General features: G+C 31.4%; 1 protein-coding gene across 9 annotated transcripts in view; it reads right to left on the bottom strand.

The window, feature by feature from the left end:
- The window catches only part of myo9ab (myosin IXAb), a 91,413-nt gene that overhangs the window by 45,035 nt on the left and 26,666 nt on the right, over positions 1-19,712 (bottom strand). For 8 of the 9 annotated variants that reach the window (XM_052597401.1, XM_052597396.1, XM_052597400.1 and 5 more), the window contains exons 4-7: positions 5,453-5,547; positions 4,502-4,564; positions 4,284-4,383; positions 1,855-1,908 (exon numbers count right to left, since the gene is read on the bottom strand). In XM_052597401.1, the coding sequence (XP_052453361.1) occupies positions 1,855-1,908; positions 4,284-4,383; positions 4,502-4,564; positions 5,453-5,547 (312 nt within the window). The remainder of the gene's footprint in view (positions 1-1,854; positions 1,909-4,283; positions 4,384-4,501; positions 4,565-5,452; positions 5,548-19,712) is intronic. The other variant, XM_052597399.1, reaches the window with a different exon arrangement.

Genomic DNA, 19,712 nt, shown 5'->3' on the forward strand with positions numbered 1-19,712 from the left:
GTTTCAACATTCGTCAAGTTTTATTTATTTTATTTTAAATAAATAATACTATATTTTTTGTTACAATATATATTTAATTATATTCTTTATGGTAATTAATAAAATGTTAATTATCATTAAATATATATTATAATATATCACACAGGTTTGCAATATAATTATACACTATTCCTGCAATAAAGTACAAGTAACAGGATTATTAGAGTTAACTAAAACTAAAACCATAAAAAAAACATATATATATATATATATATATATATATATATATATATAAATATATTTTTTTATCAATTATTAAAATAGTTTAAGATCATTATTAAAATTATAATTCTTTAAATAATAATATTATATTAAATATATATTTTTTAAACAAAATTAACCCTTTCAGATACTTACAAAGGCAATTTTCATTTAGTTTTTAACTTTAATTGAAACAAATATATACAAATGTATAAAAACTAAATTAAAACTTAGAAGAAAAGAAATGTAAAAGAAAAATGACACACACAAAAAAATACGAATTATTATTTAAATAAACACTAAAACATTATAAAAAATGATACATTTAAAAAACAAAATATAATTAACACCATAATAGTATTTCAGTAATACTAGTAGGTGAGCAGTTAATATAACGTAGTTGCATAATGAGCATAAGGATTTGCAGTAAATTAAACGTGACTCATTGAAACACAAACACAAAGCCACAGCTCTTTGAGGACGGTCAGAGGCAGAAGTGTGCAGAGGAAGTGAGGCGCTGAGAGACACACAACTTCCTGTTGACCCTAATAATAGCCTGATGTTAGTGTTTGGATCACTCTAAAGTCTGTTCATCTCAGCGATTCCTGACAATGATACAACGTTTCAGAATCAACCTGTGAGTGTAAACCCCAGATCCCATGAGAACAAGACGTCTCGTTAGAAGACTATTAACACGAGCAGAACCGTGCTGAGACCGAGCAAGCAAGAACAACAACAACACAAATCTGGATTCTAAAGGCAGAAATATACTAATGTAAAAATCATAAAGAATATTGAAATATTACACATAAAAAATAAAATAATTCTGAAATTAATAACAAAATAATATATAAAACAATGCTAAAATTTAAAACTAAATGAAATATAAAAAATAAAACAAAAATGTAAAAAAATCTAACAAAATGAAACAAATGATAATCAAAATAAAAGTAAATGAAATACAACAAAAAAATATATTTAAAAAAATATTTCTTAATTTTTCCCCCTTTTTTCCTGACAATACAATACTTTGAATCAAATTTGTTCAGTTTTCACTTTAATTTTACTTAAACCTTTAGTAATATCTACTGTTTTAGTAATTATCATTAGTTATTTTCATAAGTCTACACATTATTTATTCATATTTATTTGAAATATTTTTCATATTTATATTCAGTTTCAGTAACTATTTTACATTTAGTTATTTTAGTTTTTCAACAAAAAAAAAAGAAGAAACGTTGCCTTTGCAACGAGTTGAAATAAAATACATTTTATATTTTTATAAACATTTAATGTCATTCAAGTCAAGAAAAAGTTATACTACTGTATTATAATTATTGTAAATATTATTATTATTACTATAAACTATAATAACCCTGTCCTGGCCCAAAGGAACGCACAGGACCACACGTGAAGTCTTGAAACGCTGCGTCTCTAATCGAGTCGATCTCCATCAAGCACTTGATTAAATGCTGCTAATTAGATTTGGTGGTTGACTCAAAACAGCAGCGTCCAGAGACACACAATAACAGAAGAGACGTGACGAAAGCAAACGGGAGAAGCTCTACGTGAACACACACACACACACACACACACACACACACTGATACTGACCAGCTCGGTCTCACAGTAATTTCCCCAGTGCTGTCTGTGGACTTTCTTTGTTATCTGGAAGGCAGACAGACAGTTAAGAGCTGCAGACATGCTCATCTGTCTCACACACACACACACACACACACACACGGATGGTACACACACTCTCACAGAGATGACATTACATTACCATTCTACACTACGATGAATCTGATCAGCACTCATTCAGTCCAGTGAGATTGGACTGAATATGTAATGAAGTGTCATTTATTGTACAGAAAGACACTTCAAAAGCAGCTAATAAATGATGACAGGTGATTAAATGCTAAAAAAGACCTACAGTATTATGAGTCTTTGTGTTTGCAAACAAAGGAAAATAATACACTCAACGGTCTTGTTTTTGAATTCCTGCAGAATATCACACATCCATGCATCATGATCAGAGCAATGCTGAACCAGGAAGTTGTACGGCACAAAAGGGGCAGATGATGCTGTATATGTGTGTGTGTGTGTGTGAGAATGTGTGTATGAGTGAGTGATGCGAGTGTATGTAATTAGTTGACTAAAAAAACAGAAAGCAGACAGACCTGGCTAAACCGATCGTCTGCTAGCTGCCCCACTTCACAGAAGACGGTTAATTCTCAGCACATAGAGACTCTTTCACCTAGATATCACCCTATAGAGACTGTGTCTGTTCCCCAAACTAGAAAATACAAAAAAACGTCCAAAACAATTTAAGAGTAACAATTTATGCCAAACAACATGTAACAACATGCCAAAGAACTATTTAATTGCAGACCGATCTCGAATCTCCCTTTTCTGTCCAAGATACTAGAAAAGGTGGGATCCTCACAATTATATTCCTTCTTAGAGAAAAATGTTATCTGTGAGGATTTCCAGTCAGGATTTAGACCGTATCATAGTACTGAGACTGCTCTCTTTAGAGTTACAAATGATCTGCTCTTATCATCTGATCGTGGGTGTATCTCTCTATTAGTTTTATTGGATCTTAGTGCTGCGTTTGACACAATTGACCACAACATTCTTTTGCATAGACTTGAACACTTTGTTGGCATTAATGGGAGTGCATCTGCATGGTTTAAATCGTACTTATATGACCGCCATCAGTTCGTAGCAGTGAATGATGTATCATATCGATCACAAGTGCAGTATGGAGTACCTCAAGGCTCAGTACTAGGGCCGCTACTCTTCACGCTTTATATGTTACCCTTGGGAGATATCATCAGGAAACATGATGTTAGCTTTCACTGTTATGCTGATGATACTCAGCTCTATATTTCTTCGCGGCCCGGTTAAACACACCCATTTGAAAAACTAATGGAATTCATAGTCGATATAAAAAATTGGATGACGAGTAATTTCTTACTGCTAAATTCTGAAAAAAAAACAGGTGTTAATTATAGGACCTAAAAACTCTGCTTGTAATAACCTAGAACACTGTCTAAGACTTGATGGTTGCTCTGTCAATTCTTCGTCATCAGTTAGGAACCTAGGTGTGCCATTTGATCTCAATCTTTCCTTAGAAAGCCACATTTCTAGCATTTGTAAAACTGCATTTTTCCATCTCAAAAATATATCTAAATTACGGCCTATGCTCTCAATGTCAAATGCAGAAATGTTAATCCATGCATTTATGACCTCAAGGTTAGATTATTGTAATGCTTTATTGGGTGATTGTTCTGCACGTAAACAAACTACAGCTAGTCCAAAATGCAGCAGCAAGAGTTCTTACTAGAACCAGGAAGTATGACCATATTAGCCCGGTCCTGTCCACACTGCACTGGCTCCCTATCAAACATCGTATAGATTTTAAAATACTGCTTATTAATTATAAAGGCCTGAATGGTTTAGCACCTCAGTATTTGAACGAGCTCTTGTTACATTATACTCCTCTACGTCCGCTACGTTCTTAAAACTCAGGTAATTTGATAATACCTAGAATATCAAAATCAACTGCGGGCAGCAGATCCTTTTCCTATTTAGCGCCTAAACTCTGGAATAACCTACCTAACATTGTTCAACCTGAGTGAGTGAGTGTGTGTCTGTCTCTGTGAGTGAGTGAGGCAAGTGCGTGTGTGTGTGTGTGTGTGTGTGTATGTAGGTGTGTGTGTGTGTGTGTGTGTGTGTATGTGTGTGTGTGTGTGTGTGTGTGAGATCAGCCACACGCGACCAGCATTCGGTTCACTCTGATCTTGCCTCCACCGATGCTGACGACTGTCACCATGGCAACAGCGGCACCTGGCAACAGCCTCAGCATCATCCAGCTCTTTGTGTTGCCATGGATTACAGGGCATGTTTTTCAGAAAACGAGCTGAGAGGATGTTTTTCTGCATGTTGTGCTTTTCATTAGGAACGAACAAGGACAGACTGTAAATACAGTGTCATATTTGACAATAAATCTGTTCTGGGTCTGGTTTGAGCAGCTGTACCTGGTTCAGATAATGATACTCCTCTGGTTTAAGGAGATGAAAGGCTTTTCTTTCTTCTTCACTTGCTCCAGCCAGCAGGTAGTAAAACACATGATAGTTCCTGTGAGATAGAATAATATACAGTATGAGTAATATTAATATTAACAAGGACCAGTGGTTTAAATAATAACAACAATTTCAACATTTTAGGTATAAATACATAAAATCATGTGACGTACCTCTCATTGTGCTCCTGATAAACAAGTCGGGATTTTTCCAGAAGATACTTCTCCACATACGCTCTGAAATCAATAATCAATGAAAAATAAAAATGCTATAATGTTTCTGTTAAAACTTCCATGAGAAGCAAATATATTCATTACAAATACTCCACACAAAAACTCAGGAACACTGATGGTTTTCAAATCAAAACTGATACATACAAGAGAACATTATAATTAAATAAAAACATCAAAAAAAATTAAAAAATTAAAAAATTGTAAAATCTAGTATTAAACAAAATATTATTTCTGGCTTCATTTCAACAAAAGTTATGCCTCGATTTCCAGATTTACACATAATAATAATAACAATATGATTATTATGAACTAAAAAAGTTAAACAAAATACATTAAAATATATTAATAAAATAACAAATTGAGTATTTAATAAAAAATATAAAAAGAATATTTACATTACAACAGTAAAATTACAATACTAGTATTTATGTCTTAATTTCTACATTTTGTGGCATTATACCATTGAGCTTTTTCATATTTTACACACACACACACACACACGCGCGCGCACACACACACACACACACATATATAATAACACATTTATTTATAAATATGTATTTATGTAAAAACTGCGATTTTACAATCGCACTAAGCCACATTCTTATTTTATTTTGATTTATTGTTCATCCTTTACATTAGAGCATCATGGGATACGCAGGCTGTTCCAAAAGAAAGGTATCATCTTTTTCGGTATTAAATTTATTTACTTCTAGAAAAGTATCAATAAAAGTAGTTTAATCCATTTATAATTTAATAAATAATTGACTATTGCATATATAATTGACATAAGTGACTATAAAGCAGTCATTTAGGATGCTGTATTCACAGGTAGGGCCCTACATAGACAGCAAACAGGACAGTTGACTAAACAAAAAAAGCAGATCTCACCCTCTCACCGTCCCGCTCTCCTGATAGTTGACTTGAATAAATTTGCCAAAGCGGCTGGAATTATTGTTATGGGCCGTTTTGGCATTTCCAAAAGCCTGAGGAGGAAAAACAAAGAAAGAAACACATTAAGGGACAAACTACAAAAAAATACTTTTACTGTAAATATTGTTCATGCCTCATCTGGAGGCACGTAGACCATGTACAGATGGTTTACACAGTCTTACGGACGATTCCTATCGTTCATTTGTGTTCTTCGTAGTTAAAACTGACCATAATCGTTCAATAATTTAGGGTATATACACACCACACTTCCCTAGTTGATTGATTACTTTAAGAAATGCAAATTTGTTTCTGAAATGTTGTTTAAATACATAAATGAAGCATAATCTATTTAAATAAGCAGTAATTTGCACACATTTCCAGAACATTTATCTGAACGTTGGGTAAAGCCAGGCTCAAAATGATTGTTTGTTTTTGTTAACATATTAGAGTTAAAGGTTTTTAAAGAAGGAAATTTGGATTCCTCTTTTTGCTACCTCGAAAATTAGAAAATACTGTCAAAATACAGGAAAAAAATAATTTTTTATCTTTTTTAACAAACAAAATGTTGAGTGAGTAATATATGAACAAACCCCTCTATAAAACCCTTCAGAATATAGACAAGAACAAAATTGTAAAATTTGGTGTATGTAAGTGCTGCTGAAGTGGAGAAACATCTCATTTTTAGAAAATGTCCTTTAAAGATATGCATTTTAATTGAAATCAACAGACGCAAATCGATAAAGTGCAATGAAACAAATAAAATGAGGTGAATGCTATATGAACAAACCCCTCTGTAAAAACCTTCAGAATATAGATGAGAACAAAACTGTAAAATTTGGCGAATGTAAGTTCATTCCATTTTTGGAAAATGTCCTTTAAAGATATGCATTGTAATTCAATTCAACAGACGCAAATCGATAAAGTGAAAAAAAAAAAAAAAAAAAAAATCAAGCAAATTAAATATGAGCAAATCCCTCTAGAAAAACCTTCAGAATATAAAAAAGAACAAAATTTTAAAATTTGGTGTATGTACGTGCTGCTGAAGATGAGAAACAAACTCATTTTTAGAAAATGGCCTTTAAAAGATATGTATTGTAATTCAATTCAACAGACGCAAATCGATAAAATGCAATGAAACAAACAAAAAAATACTAATCAAGGGAATGATATATGAACAAACCCCACAGTAGAATCCTTCAGAATATAGACAGGAACAAAACTCTAAAATTTGGTGTACATAAGTGCTGCTGAAGTGGAGAAACAAACTCATTTTGAGAAAATGGTCTGTAAAGATAAGCACTCGAAATGAAATCTATAGACGCAAATATATTAAGTGCAATACAAGAAACACTTAAAAGTGTATTTTGGATCTTTTCCCTACACTAGTCTGAAAAAACACTTTAAGAACGCCCAAAATCTTAAAATTAACCAGTGCATGATAAATAAAACAATGTTTCGGCTGAAAGCTGCAAACGGCTGAAAGATAGGTTTATAAGAGTAAATCCTTCTGCAGAGTCGTCGAGTCGCACCATTCACACTGACCCGACGAGACACATTTCAATTAAAACTTTATGATGTGGAACCAGGAGTCCCAGCCGCTGCTTTCACTGCAGCTCATGCAGAAACACACGCCGATTCACTTCATTCTCTCCACAGGATTGCTTCATCCGCTCAGACTCATGTGGAACCAGCAGGGGTTTATATGTGGAGGAGTGACTTCTTAACAACAGCTCAATAACAGTTAGAAATATTCTGTGGTTATGATCTTTAAATTCAAGTAAACGTGTTTAGAAACATGTAAACATCTTACCAGAAACACTGATCAAATGAAATGAAATACAAATTTACATTGTACTGTACAAAATAAAAGCCTTTTGCACGCGTCATTTAGAAGCAAGCTGCTTCATATGATCTTCTAAATATCATTACAATATATTTAAGTAATAGTTAAAATATATATGTGAGGGAAAAAAAGGAGAAAATATGTCGGAAAAAAAATAGTATTTTACACAAGAAATAATAATAATGATAATAATAATAATGTTTCATTTCTATAGCGCCTTTCCTGAGTATACATTATATTAGTTGAACAACAGTTAAAAGTATTTATGGTCTTTAAAAAAAGAAAAAAGTAAACTATTTATGGCATATGAAATATAAATTTACATATGATTTAATAAAAATCCCACTGGATGAAAGGTAACATTTGGAAGCTTCCTATATATTCCTGTATATTCCTATATATATATATGTATGTATGTGTGTGTGTGTATAAAATACAACAAAAAATACAACAATAAAACAAAACAAAAATTTACTGTACATTATTTTAGCTGAACAACAGTTAGAAGTATAAAAAAAGTTCATTACAGCAAATTTGAAAGAAAAAATATAAACATGCATATTTTAAATGCAAATTTAAAGTTTAAAAAAAAAACATGCAAAAATATTTCTTAAACATCAAATTAAAATGTAACATAACTTTACATCAGATTAAATAAAAGACTCACTGGATGAAACTTCCCATTTGAAACCTGAAATATGCCCCTTAAAATATTTAAAATATAATTACAGACCATATAAATAGTAAATATTAATACATATTTCAAATATTTTTTACAATATTGTAAAACATTTATTTAATTAATATAATTTTTATACAACTATTTATATTATATTATATATTATATTAATTTATATTACATAGGTAAACAACTAGAAGAAATAACAAATAAAATAAGATGAAATGTCCCGTTTGGAAGCTGAAAGTCTAAAGCTGCCTCTCTTCTGCAAGAAAGAAGCCAAACACACGGAGCTCAAGCTTTACACAAACACAGCCTGCACCACATGAAGTGGGGGGCCGAACATGTGACAGCTGATTAATGACAAGAAACGTGTGAACATGATGAAGTGAACATAAACAGGGCTGAACTTGGAGAACCTTCCAGAGCTCAGGAGCTCCACTGGGAGGCGTCAGGAGATGCCTGCGATTCAGTGCTCGACTGGGACAGCAGCCCAAGGAAAAACACTCTTTACTATAATATTTATGGGCAATGGTACAGCAAGGCACACTTTGAAGCACCGCAGAATACCATTTTGATTGCATGATGCATGGAAATGGCTATGCATCCTACAGTTTCCTAAAAGTTTACAATTAAAATTATTTTTTAAATATGAATGCATATTTAAAAGGTATTTAAATAAAATCTTTGATAAGCATTTGAAAAAAAAAAAAAATCTAAAAATAATTTTACTAATATATCGAATGTATACATAAGTAAAAAAAATAAATAAATAAGGAAAAACAACTAAATTATCGAAATGCTTAAAAAATACACAAAATATTTAAATAAAAAATTAAAAGGTATTTAAAACATTTTATATGTATTTGAAAAAAAAATCTACATACATGTATACACAAGTTAAAAAAAAATCTAAAGGTTTAAAAAAAAGACACAAAATATTTAAATAATTTTTTTTAATTATTTAAACCGTTTTAAAACTGTTAAATTATATATACATACACATACACATACACATACACACACACACACACACACACACACACACATAAAATATATATATAAGATGAGATTGTGTGTCTCTAATGTGCTGGAATGATTCTCTGTCTCGTCTCTCGTGTGGTTTGACAGTTTATTCCCTCTGTATATGCTCCATAATGGAGTTTCTCTGCGGTTTCTGTCAAGACAGGCCACATATCTTCAGCAGGGACCCCGGGGCCATTTCCACACTGTCACTTTCTGTTAACCAACACAAGAGAAGCACAGCCTCACACCCTCGCTGCTGGTTATAGAGGAGGACAGACACCGATGGGTTAATTATGCTGTCAGCGCTTCACGCTAAAGGGTCAACATGTTTATCTCCAGGCACTTCATTCTTTCATCTTTCCCAGTAAAATACTATCAAACTCAGCCTAGCCTTTCAAGTTTAGTCTAAACGCTCATCTTATATGTTTAAATTCATTCAATTATAGTTTATAAATTTATATATAAACATTCAAAAATCATAAAAATATATATTTAAATTATCTTTAAAAATTCAAATATCTATTTAAAAAAATCCAAATAAAATATTTCAATCATATTTACAAAATAAACATTAAAAAATAACTTCAATTTTCAAACACACATGAAGTCAAGCATATCTTTAGTCAAAAGTGTGAACAACTCCTATGTAATGCACATCTTACTAGTCTTTTTTTAATTTTAAAATTAATTTTAAATTGATATGTACATTTTTTTAATATTTTAAAAAATTATAATATTTATATATATATATAAAATACTATTTAAAAATACAATAAAATAAACAATATAATATTACAAATCAGTGTGTGTTTGTGAGACTGTGTTAGTGCGAGTTTGTTGATTACAGAAGGAAAGACGCAAAGTGATATTTTTAATATTATATTGTTTATTTTATTGTATTTTTAAATATTATTTTATATATATATATATATATATATATATATATATATATATATATATATATATATATTTAAAAATACAATAAAATAAACAATATTTGTTCACACTTTTGACTAAAGATATGCTTGACTTCATGTGTGTTTGAAAATTGAAGTTATTTTTTATGTTTATTTTGTAAATATGATTGAAATATTTTATTTGGATTTTTTAAAAATTGATATTTGAAATGTTTTTAAAAGATAATTTAAATATATATTTTTATGATTTTTGAATGTTTATATATAAATTTATAAACTATAATTGATTGAATTTAAACATATAAGATGAGCGTATATATATATATATATATATATATATATATATATTTAAAAATACAATAAAATAAACAATAAAATATTAAAAATATCACTTTGCGTCTTTCTTCTGTAATCAACAAACTCGCTCTAACACAGTCTCACACACACAAACACACACTGAAAGCCAATCATATCACGTTCTGTTAAACTGAACTAAAACTCTAACAGCTACAGAGATGTTTATTCTGTCATTTGTAATACTCAAACACTTTGAATCCCGAGGCAGAGAAAGTAAAGCTGATCACATTAGATGCCTAATTAAACAATAGTAGCGCAGTACTGAAGATCCTGTAGAGAGGTTCCCAGCCCGCGCCCGAGGACACAAGCACAGAGGATCAGAGTCGCTCTAAACCCTCACAGATCAGCTGCAGGATCAGACGGCCGTCACAAGACAGGCCTCAGATCAGTGCAACACACACGTGTACAAAACATCACGCAGAAATCATTTTTAAATGTAATGCTATCCAATGTTTTTAATGTGTGCTTGCTTTAGCGCTGTAGATTCAGACGTGTTTTTAAATGCACGGCGGTTGTGATGGATTTCACTGCACACTTCAGATGTGGGTCAACACTAGGTGTAATCTCTCTCTCACACACACACACACACACAATATGTAAATACTCACACAAAGGCTTAGCATTAAAATGCCTTGAGCTAAAACTGACATTAACTACACCTTCAAGCCTTACAATTACACAAAGGTCAGTCAATTCTGCGTACAAAAAAAAACAAAACTTTCCAAACACCTTCACATACTAATAGTCTGCATGGCCATTTCAGTGTATATAAAATAATAATAATAAAAAAAAAACCTTTCAATATGAAACTGTATTTCATATTTTTGCAACCAAATTTACCAATGCAATATCAGACACTTTCACATACTAATAGTCTGCATGGCCATTTTCATAAAATAAAATAAAATAAAATAAAAATAGAGTAAATATAGTAAAAAAAAGTTTTTTAATAAAATATAAAAAAAAATAACTTTCAATATGAAACTATTTATTTTGCAACCAAATTTACCAATGCAATATCAGACACTTTCACATACTAATAGTCTGCACGGCCATTTTCATAAAATAAAATAAAATAAAAATAGAGTAAATATAGTTAAAAAAATGCAATACTAATACTAATGCAATATCAGACACTTTAACATACTCTGCATGGCCATTTTCGTGTAAATTTTAATAAAATAAAATTTAATTAAATTAAATTTAATTTAATTTAATTTAATTTAATAAAATAAAAATATAGATTAAATAAAAATACAAAATAAAATAGATGAAAATAACAATTAAAAAAAAAATAATAAAAAAAACATTAGTACAGGTTTATGAAACCAAACCTAAAAAGTGCAGTTTGCCAACCCACCCGACTGACAGCTCTTGTCATCCGATCCCATCTGTTTCATGTCAGCTAACTAATCACAGCCCAGAGCACGTCTAAAGAGAGACGTTTCTTTGTGTAATTGAGAAATAATGGGGAAAATCACTCCATTATTTGTCATGTGTGTTTGTTCTGGAGCATGAAGTGAATGTAATGGTTCAGTCAGTGAGGATTCAGCTCCAGGGTTTTCACTTTTCACCATTCACATCAGCAGACCTGCTGTCAGACAATATATAGTGTGAAAGAATCAGAAAACGTTTGTTTTATACGGAGTTAAGCACAAGGCAAGACAGCACACTAGAGCGATCATGTCAAAAACACAGATTTCTGACAACGGACTGAAGACAGAGACTAAAGCAGAAGTTTGAAGGTTCGTTTGGACTAAATGAATAATTAATGGATTCATTTAAATGTTTAGTTCTCCTTCTGTAGCGCCTCAAACTTCTGTTCTACACAAACACACAGATATAACAGGCTAAATGAGGATATAGCATCGATTTCTATTGTTTTATAATTAAATACTGTTATATAAAGCTAGTCATGATGACTCATGACAAACAAACCCACACTATCCCTAAAGAAAACGACTGATTTACAGAAGTAAAAACTCATTTTGTACTCACTTCTGTAATGTGTATTTCCAAGAGAAACAGGATATTTAATGAGAGGGCTTGATTGTGGACATTTGATAAATTAATAAATAAAATAAATATAAAGGGTAATATATCATATCAAAACATGCAAATCAAAATGTATATTTATATATAAAAATAAACATTAAATTATGATATCATTTATATATTTTTTTTAGATGAGTAATATCAAAGCAATATCCAATATAAAAATAAACAAAAAAATTAATATAAAACACATAAGATTATAAAATACAAATATAATAAGTAACAAAAATATAAAGTACAAAAACTAACTAGTTATTTCACTACTGATAACAAAATATGAAAATATATTAAAAAAATATACAATTATACAAACATTAAAATAATTAAGATGATAAAGAATAGAGCAATGAAAAGACAAAAATCTTAAAATAAAAACAGAAATAGTTATATACATATATCCACAGTCTAAGAAAGAACCATAGAAAGAAACTACACAAAGAAATTGAATAAAGTGCATAATGTTCATAATTCATAAGTTCAACATACAATAAACATCCATTAAGGGAGGATTTGTTAGAGGAGCTAAACACACACAGAAATCTTTATTAGGGATCTAACCAAATTATGTCTGTGTGTGTGTACGTCAGTTCACTGCAGATGTGGTTAAATGATGACAATGACACACAATTGCAGCACTTTGTAAGATCATCTAAAATTCTGATCGCATTTGTGCTGCTCTGCAGATGAAACTCAATCGCACACTCAAGACTCCCTCGAGACAATAAAGAGGAGAGAGAGGGAGACAGAGAGATGACATGTCAGATATATTTTCAGATTATTTTATATTACCATCACATCATCCTGAACACATTAGAACTAGTATTAGAATGACAGGCTAGATTCTGAACTACACCATAAAATCATACCTAGAGGACACTGAAAACTGAGAAATTGTAAACTACAGAAGAGAATCTTCTACCTAAACTACACGACATAAACTGAATGACAGGTCAGATTCTGGAATACAAGACAAACACTGAACTACAGCACAAACTCTAATCTACAGGACCGACTCAAAACTGAGAGATTGTAAACTACAGGAGAGAATCTTCTACCTAAACTACACGACATAAACTGAATGACAGGTCAGATTCTGGACTGCATGACGAACACTGAACCTCATCACAAACTCTTACCTAGAGGACAGACTCAAAACTGAGAGATTGTAAACTACAGGACATAATATTCAACCTAAACTACAGGACATAAACTGAATGACAGGTCAGATTCTGGAATACAAGACAAGCACTGAACCTTATCACAAACTCTTACCTAGAGGACAGACTCAAAACTGAGAGATTGTAAACTACAGGACAGACTATAAACTACAGGACATAATATTCAACCTAAACTACAGGACATAAACTACATGACAGGTCAGATTCTGAACTGCGTGACAAACACTGAACCTCATCACAAACTCTTACCTAAAGGACAGACTCAAAACTGAGAAATTGTAAACTACAGAAGAGAATCTTCTACCTAAACTACAGGACATAAACTGAATGACAGGTCAGATTCTGGAATACAAGACAAACACTGAACTACAGCACAAACTCTAATCTACAGGACCGACTCAGATCTGAGAGATTGTAAACTACAGGACAGACTATAAAGTACAGGACATAATATTCAACCTAAACTATAGGACATAAACTGAATGACAGGTCAGATTCTGGAATACAAGACAAACACTGAACCTTATCACAAACTCTTATCTAGAGGACAGACTCAAAACTGAGAGATTGTAAACTACAGGACAGACTATAAACTACAGGACAGAATCTTCTACCTAAACTACAGGACATAAACAGAATGACAGGCCAGATTCTGAAATGTGTGACAAACACTGAACTACAGCACAAACACTGATCTACAAGACCGACTCAGATCTGAGAGATTGTAAACTACAGGACAGACTATAAACTACAGGACATAATATTCAACCTAAACTATAGGACATAAACTGAATGACAGGTCAGATTCTGGAATACAAGACAAACACTGAACTACAGCACAAACTCTAATATACAGGACCGACTCAGATCTGAGAGATTGTAAACTACAGGACAGAATATTCAACCTAAACCACAGGACATAAACTGAATGACAGGTCAGATTCTGGAATACAAGACAAGCACTGAACCTTATCACAAACTCTTACCTAGAGGACAGACTCAAAACTGAGAGATTGTAAACTACAGGACAGAATCTTCAACCTAAACTACAGGACAGAAACTGAATGACAGATCAGATTCTGGAATACAAGACAAACACTGATCTACAAGACCGACACAGATCTGAGGGATTGTAAACTACAGGACAGACTGTAAACTACAGGACAGAATCTTCAACCTAAACTACAGGACATAAACTGATATTACAGGTTATGGATTCTTAACTACATGACAAACACTGAACTACAGCTCAAAATCCAAGCAATGGGATGTAAACTAAATGACTACATTACAGTTTTTTATAAATTAAAAAAATAATTTCTTTAAAACCACAATAAAAAATTATTCTTTTTTTAAGTTTAGTTTTTTTTTTATTCCCTTTGATTTGGGGGTGAAATGTTACCTGGAAGCTTAGCAAAACATAGAAATTGAACTGCAGGACAGACAAATTGTTAGATGAACTTTAAATGACTAAACAACAGAAATTATGTTCTGGGTGTTGCAGAATAGAACCAGCTGATGATTACACATGAATATCCTACAATTTACATTTACATTTACATTTATTCATTTAGCTGACGCTTTTATCCAAAGCGACTTACAATTGCTATATATGGCAGAGGTCAAACGCCTCTGGAGCAACTAGGGGTTAAGTGTCTTGCTCAGGGACACATTGGTGTCTCACAGTGGATTCGAACCTGGGTCTCTCACACCAAAGGCATGCGTCTTATCCACTGCGCTAACACCACCACCCAATCACATCTGTAATGGACAACACAGATACCTGTGCTCTGTAGTCAGTTTCTATAGAGTTGTTAGCGTGTTTGGGCAGATGCTATGCAGTAACTAGTGTGTTTGCAGGGATGCACTTGCGCTGATGTTGTATGTGCTACAGTGAGCATCTTTGTGGTTCATGTGAGCGTGAAGCAGAAACGCTGTGACTCCACACGACCCTGAAGGTCTCGTCAAATGAAGCAGCCTGATTCCAGGTGAAGCGGGATGATGTGTGTGTGTGTGTGCGTGCATGTGGGTGCTGCGAATGCTTCTATTGCTGGAGTGTGCAGGATTGATTGCAGCATGCCGCTGTGTTTTTAGTTCACACACAAAAATCAGTCCACAACAGATGCACACAGACTCAACACAAACTGATTGAGAACCAGCTCTAAACTATCATCTAGCATGTGTGTCAGGCTTTAACTAGCCGATCGTGAGCTCAACACAGAGTTAAAATGGATACAAGAAAGAACATAAATGATCGAAAAAAAAAATGAATTGTGTGACTAAAATGTTTATAATATAATATGTTTTACAAAATATAACAAATATTTAAAAAGTAAAAATATATAAAAATGAATACAAATGATAAAAAATTAAATATAAAATTAACATACAAAAAACCTACAAAAATATAAAATGAAATATAAAATGTAAAGTAAAATAATAGTATAAAAAGTTATGTAATATAAACTACAATACGTAAAAAAATCTATATATAAATGTATAAATATATATACATGTGTGTATATATATCTATATATATATATATATAGATATATCTATATATCTATATCTATATCTATATATATATATATATATATATATATATATATATATATATATATCTATATATCTATATCTATATCTATATATATATATATATATATATATATATATATATATATATATATATATATAGAGAGAGAGAGAGAGAGAGAGAGAGGGAGATAAAGATAGAAAAATAAAGATAAAAATATATAAGTCTCAAGAATAAAATGAAATTACTAAAATATCAAATTTAATACATAAAATATAAAATACAAGTAATATGAAACATTTAAATACTAAAATAACAATATAAAGTAACAAGTATAAAATTATTTAAATAAATAATATTTTACATTAATAAAAATACAAATTCTTTTAAATTACTAAATTGGAAATATATTCATAACAAATATAGAAACATAAAATATAACAATAAGAAAAATAAATATAAAAAGTAATATAACCACTTAAAGTAATAAAATGAAATCATATACTTAAATATAAATATAAATAAAATATTAAAATATATAAGAAGTATAAAAATAAAAAGTAACAAGTACAAAAAATAGAAAAATATGAAAAACGAATATTAATAATAATAATTTGGAAGTTGCGAATGCAGTGTAATTAATTACTATGTACTGAAAATATATTTTATTGTGTTTTTTCTGAGATCAAACAATGGGAAAAAGAGCTCAGACAGGAAGTGCTGTTGATTTGAGCTTCCTGTCTGTCTAGCCGGTGAGACCCAGGCCAAAGCAAAAGACAGAGAGAAATAAAAGGCCATTGAGTGTCGTCCAGCCAGCACAGGAATAATGATTCTGCTCAGAGAGAGAGAGAGACATAGAGAGAGAGAGAGAGAGAGAGAGATGTATGTGGGTGTGATCCAGATAACAGATGTTCTGTAGAAAGCGAGAAGGAAGCGTGAAGAGGAACGCGTCTAATCTAACACAAGATTACAGTGTTCAGGTTCAGTCAGGTCTGATGTTCTCCAACAAGAAAACACCAATGATATGAGAGTCGGCGTCACACACACGTGTTGCTGAGCTCCGAGTGTTTTATACGGCACTGCTGGCTAGTTCCTAAGGTGTTGGGCTTAAAATATATATATATAATATTTCTGGTGATAATGCGAGTGCATTTTGACTGTGAGTGAGCATTACTGAGTGCACACGTAATGTGATGAGTGTTTATTTTGTGCACTGTCCAGCCCTGACCAAACCAGATCCAGACAGTAGAGGCAGCCTCTCGTTTAGCAAAATATAACGAGTTAGATGTCTCTCCATAGGTTACCGAGACTGAAGCGTATACCTCAGGAGCCGAGGACGGCCCCCGAGGGCCCTGTTCACTGGGAGAAGTCTGCTTTAAAACCATCAGCTGGCCCCAGAGACCACGGGGTCCCAACAGACACAAAACACATGAAGAAGAGAGACAAGGACATCAGCTGATTACCATCCCACGAGACTGAATACACCAGATCACATCATATTCCTGTAAAGTGTTCCTGTAGCTCAAGCGGTAGAGCATTGCAAGGTTGGGGAAAACTGACAGCCTGAATGCACTGTTAGTCACTTTGGATAAAAGCGTCTGCTAAATGCATGAATTTAATTTCATTTTAAATAAATAAAAATTCATTTATTTTTCATTTATTTATTAATTAATTAATTAATTCATTCAAGTTTACAAGGTAAATTTGAAAAATATTACAATATTGAATTCTTAAAATATTCAAATAAAATATATAAACAAACATATTTTAACGATATATTAAAATTAATATAACATTAGTAAAAAAAGGAAATATTAAAAAAAATTAAAATACACACAATATATATCAAATTTGAAAGTAAAAGAAGTAAATATTCAAATTAAGCATCACAATATAATTGTAAAATTAATATATTTTAATAAACTATTATTAATAAAATATAATAATAAAATTATATAAATGATTAGATTGATATATTAAATTAGATTATTAAATATTAAAATATTTTATTATTTGCATATTCTAAAATAATGTTTCATATAGTATTATATATTATCACATTTCAATAATATTAGTATATTGAAATATTACAAAAATACAAACTGAAACAAAAAAATAAAATAAACTAATTAAGTAGTGCTCAAATGTTTGATATATATATTTTTATAGTAATAATAAGAATAAGGAATAATTATAATAATGTAAGAAAAATAAATACAATAAAAATCCCTTTCAGAACATTTACAGACAAAAAAGTAGTGTTTACATGCAACTACAAGGTATATATATAAAAATAAAAAAAAAGAACGAAATTTCCATGTTACGTATCAACAAATCATGCAATACAAATCCAAAACAAATAATTGTAATTTCAATAGAAAAATGTAATTCTGCATGAGACTGAACTGTATCAACATCAAGCCCTGGTCTCTGAAGCCTGAAAGATGAAGAATGAGGAATCTCTGCTCAACTCTTCACATCATTTCTATACGTTTATTAAACACTTCAGCTCATCTAATGATGCTTTCAGATTTCACACATTCCCTCAAAATCAACCGTCCTCTGACCCAAACACACACACACACACACACACACTCTGCAGCTTTATCTGGCTGCGTTGTGCAAGAGTTTTACAATCTTCAGCGTCTGTCTGTCTTGTGGTTTGTGTGAGCCACATGTGTGATCAAACCTGCTGAGTCGACAACATTCACGACAGACAGACTGAAGCTTTCACCAGGCAAAACTAATCTCATTTTACACAAGTCTGCGTTATAAAACCAACACAATGAGAAAGAAACACTAAATAAAACTGTGAAAGCAGTGCGGTCTGATTCAGAATGACTCTTTTGAAGCGATTCTTTTGAAGAGTCATTCTGACACGCTGTCCCTCGGACGATGAATCACAACAGTCCTCTGAAAGCGGATCGATCGGCTGATCTCAGCATCGTTAATGTCCCTGCGCCTCTAATGGAAACTAACGATCTCTTGAATTAAACCCGCTGGGTGCTCAGACTGCTGCTCTGAGGAGCCAAACTCAAAGATATAAACGATTCAGAAAATACATCTCTGGTTTTGATTGGCTGTAGACGGCGTGATTCTCATTATACAGCGTTTATGATTCGTCCTCATTTAGATACACATGTATGTTCATCTAGAGCAGGTTATTCTTCATCCAGGTCACGGGTTTTCAATCTAATAGACGTCAAAGACCCTCATGTGAAATGCAACTAATGTATATAATTTCATGAATAAAGACCCAGTTTATACTAATTTAATTTGGTATGCTTTATACTATGCCAACTGACAACATTATTTAGGAAATATTTTGTTTTCAATAAGTTTTTTTTTTACTCCCTGAAGTTCTGTACTATTCATTCATTCAGTTTAATAAAATGTAATTGTTATTGTGTACTTATTTTAATCAAATTATTTAGATCTTATTAAATCTAATTTGCATTATTTGTCTAATTTATTTTTATTTAATTTTATAGTTTATAAATTTATTAATCTATTACTTTATTTGACTTAATTTTCATTATTTAAATCAGTTTTAATGTATTATTTATTACACATATTTACACATTTTCATCCATTCATTCAGTTTAATCTAATGTTTACTTATTTTAAATC

This window comes from Carassius gibelio, chromosome B25 (genome assembly GCF_023724105.1).
Source record: "Carassius gibelio isolate Cgi1373 ecotype wild population from Czech Republic chromosome B25, carGib1.2-hapl.c, whole genome shotgun sequence".
Lineage (NCBI taxonomy): Eukaryota > Metazoa > Chordata > Actinopteri > Cypriniformes > Cyprinidae > Carassius > Carassius gibelio.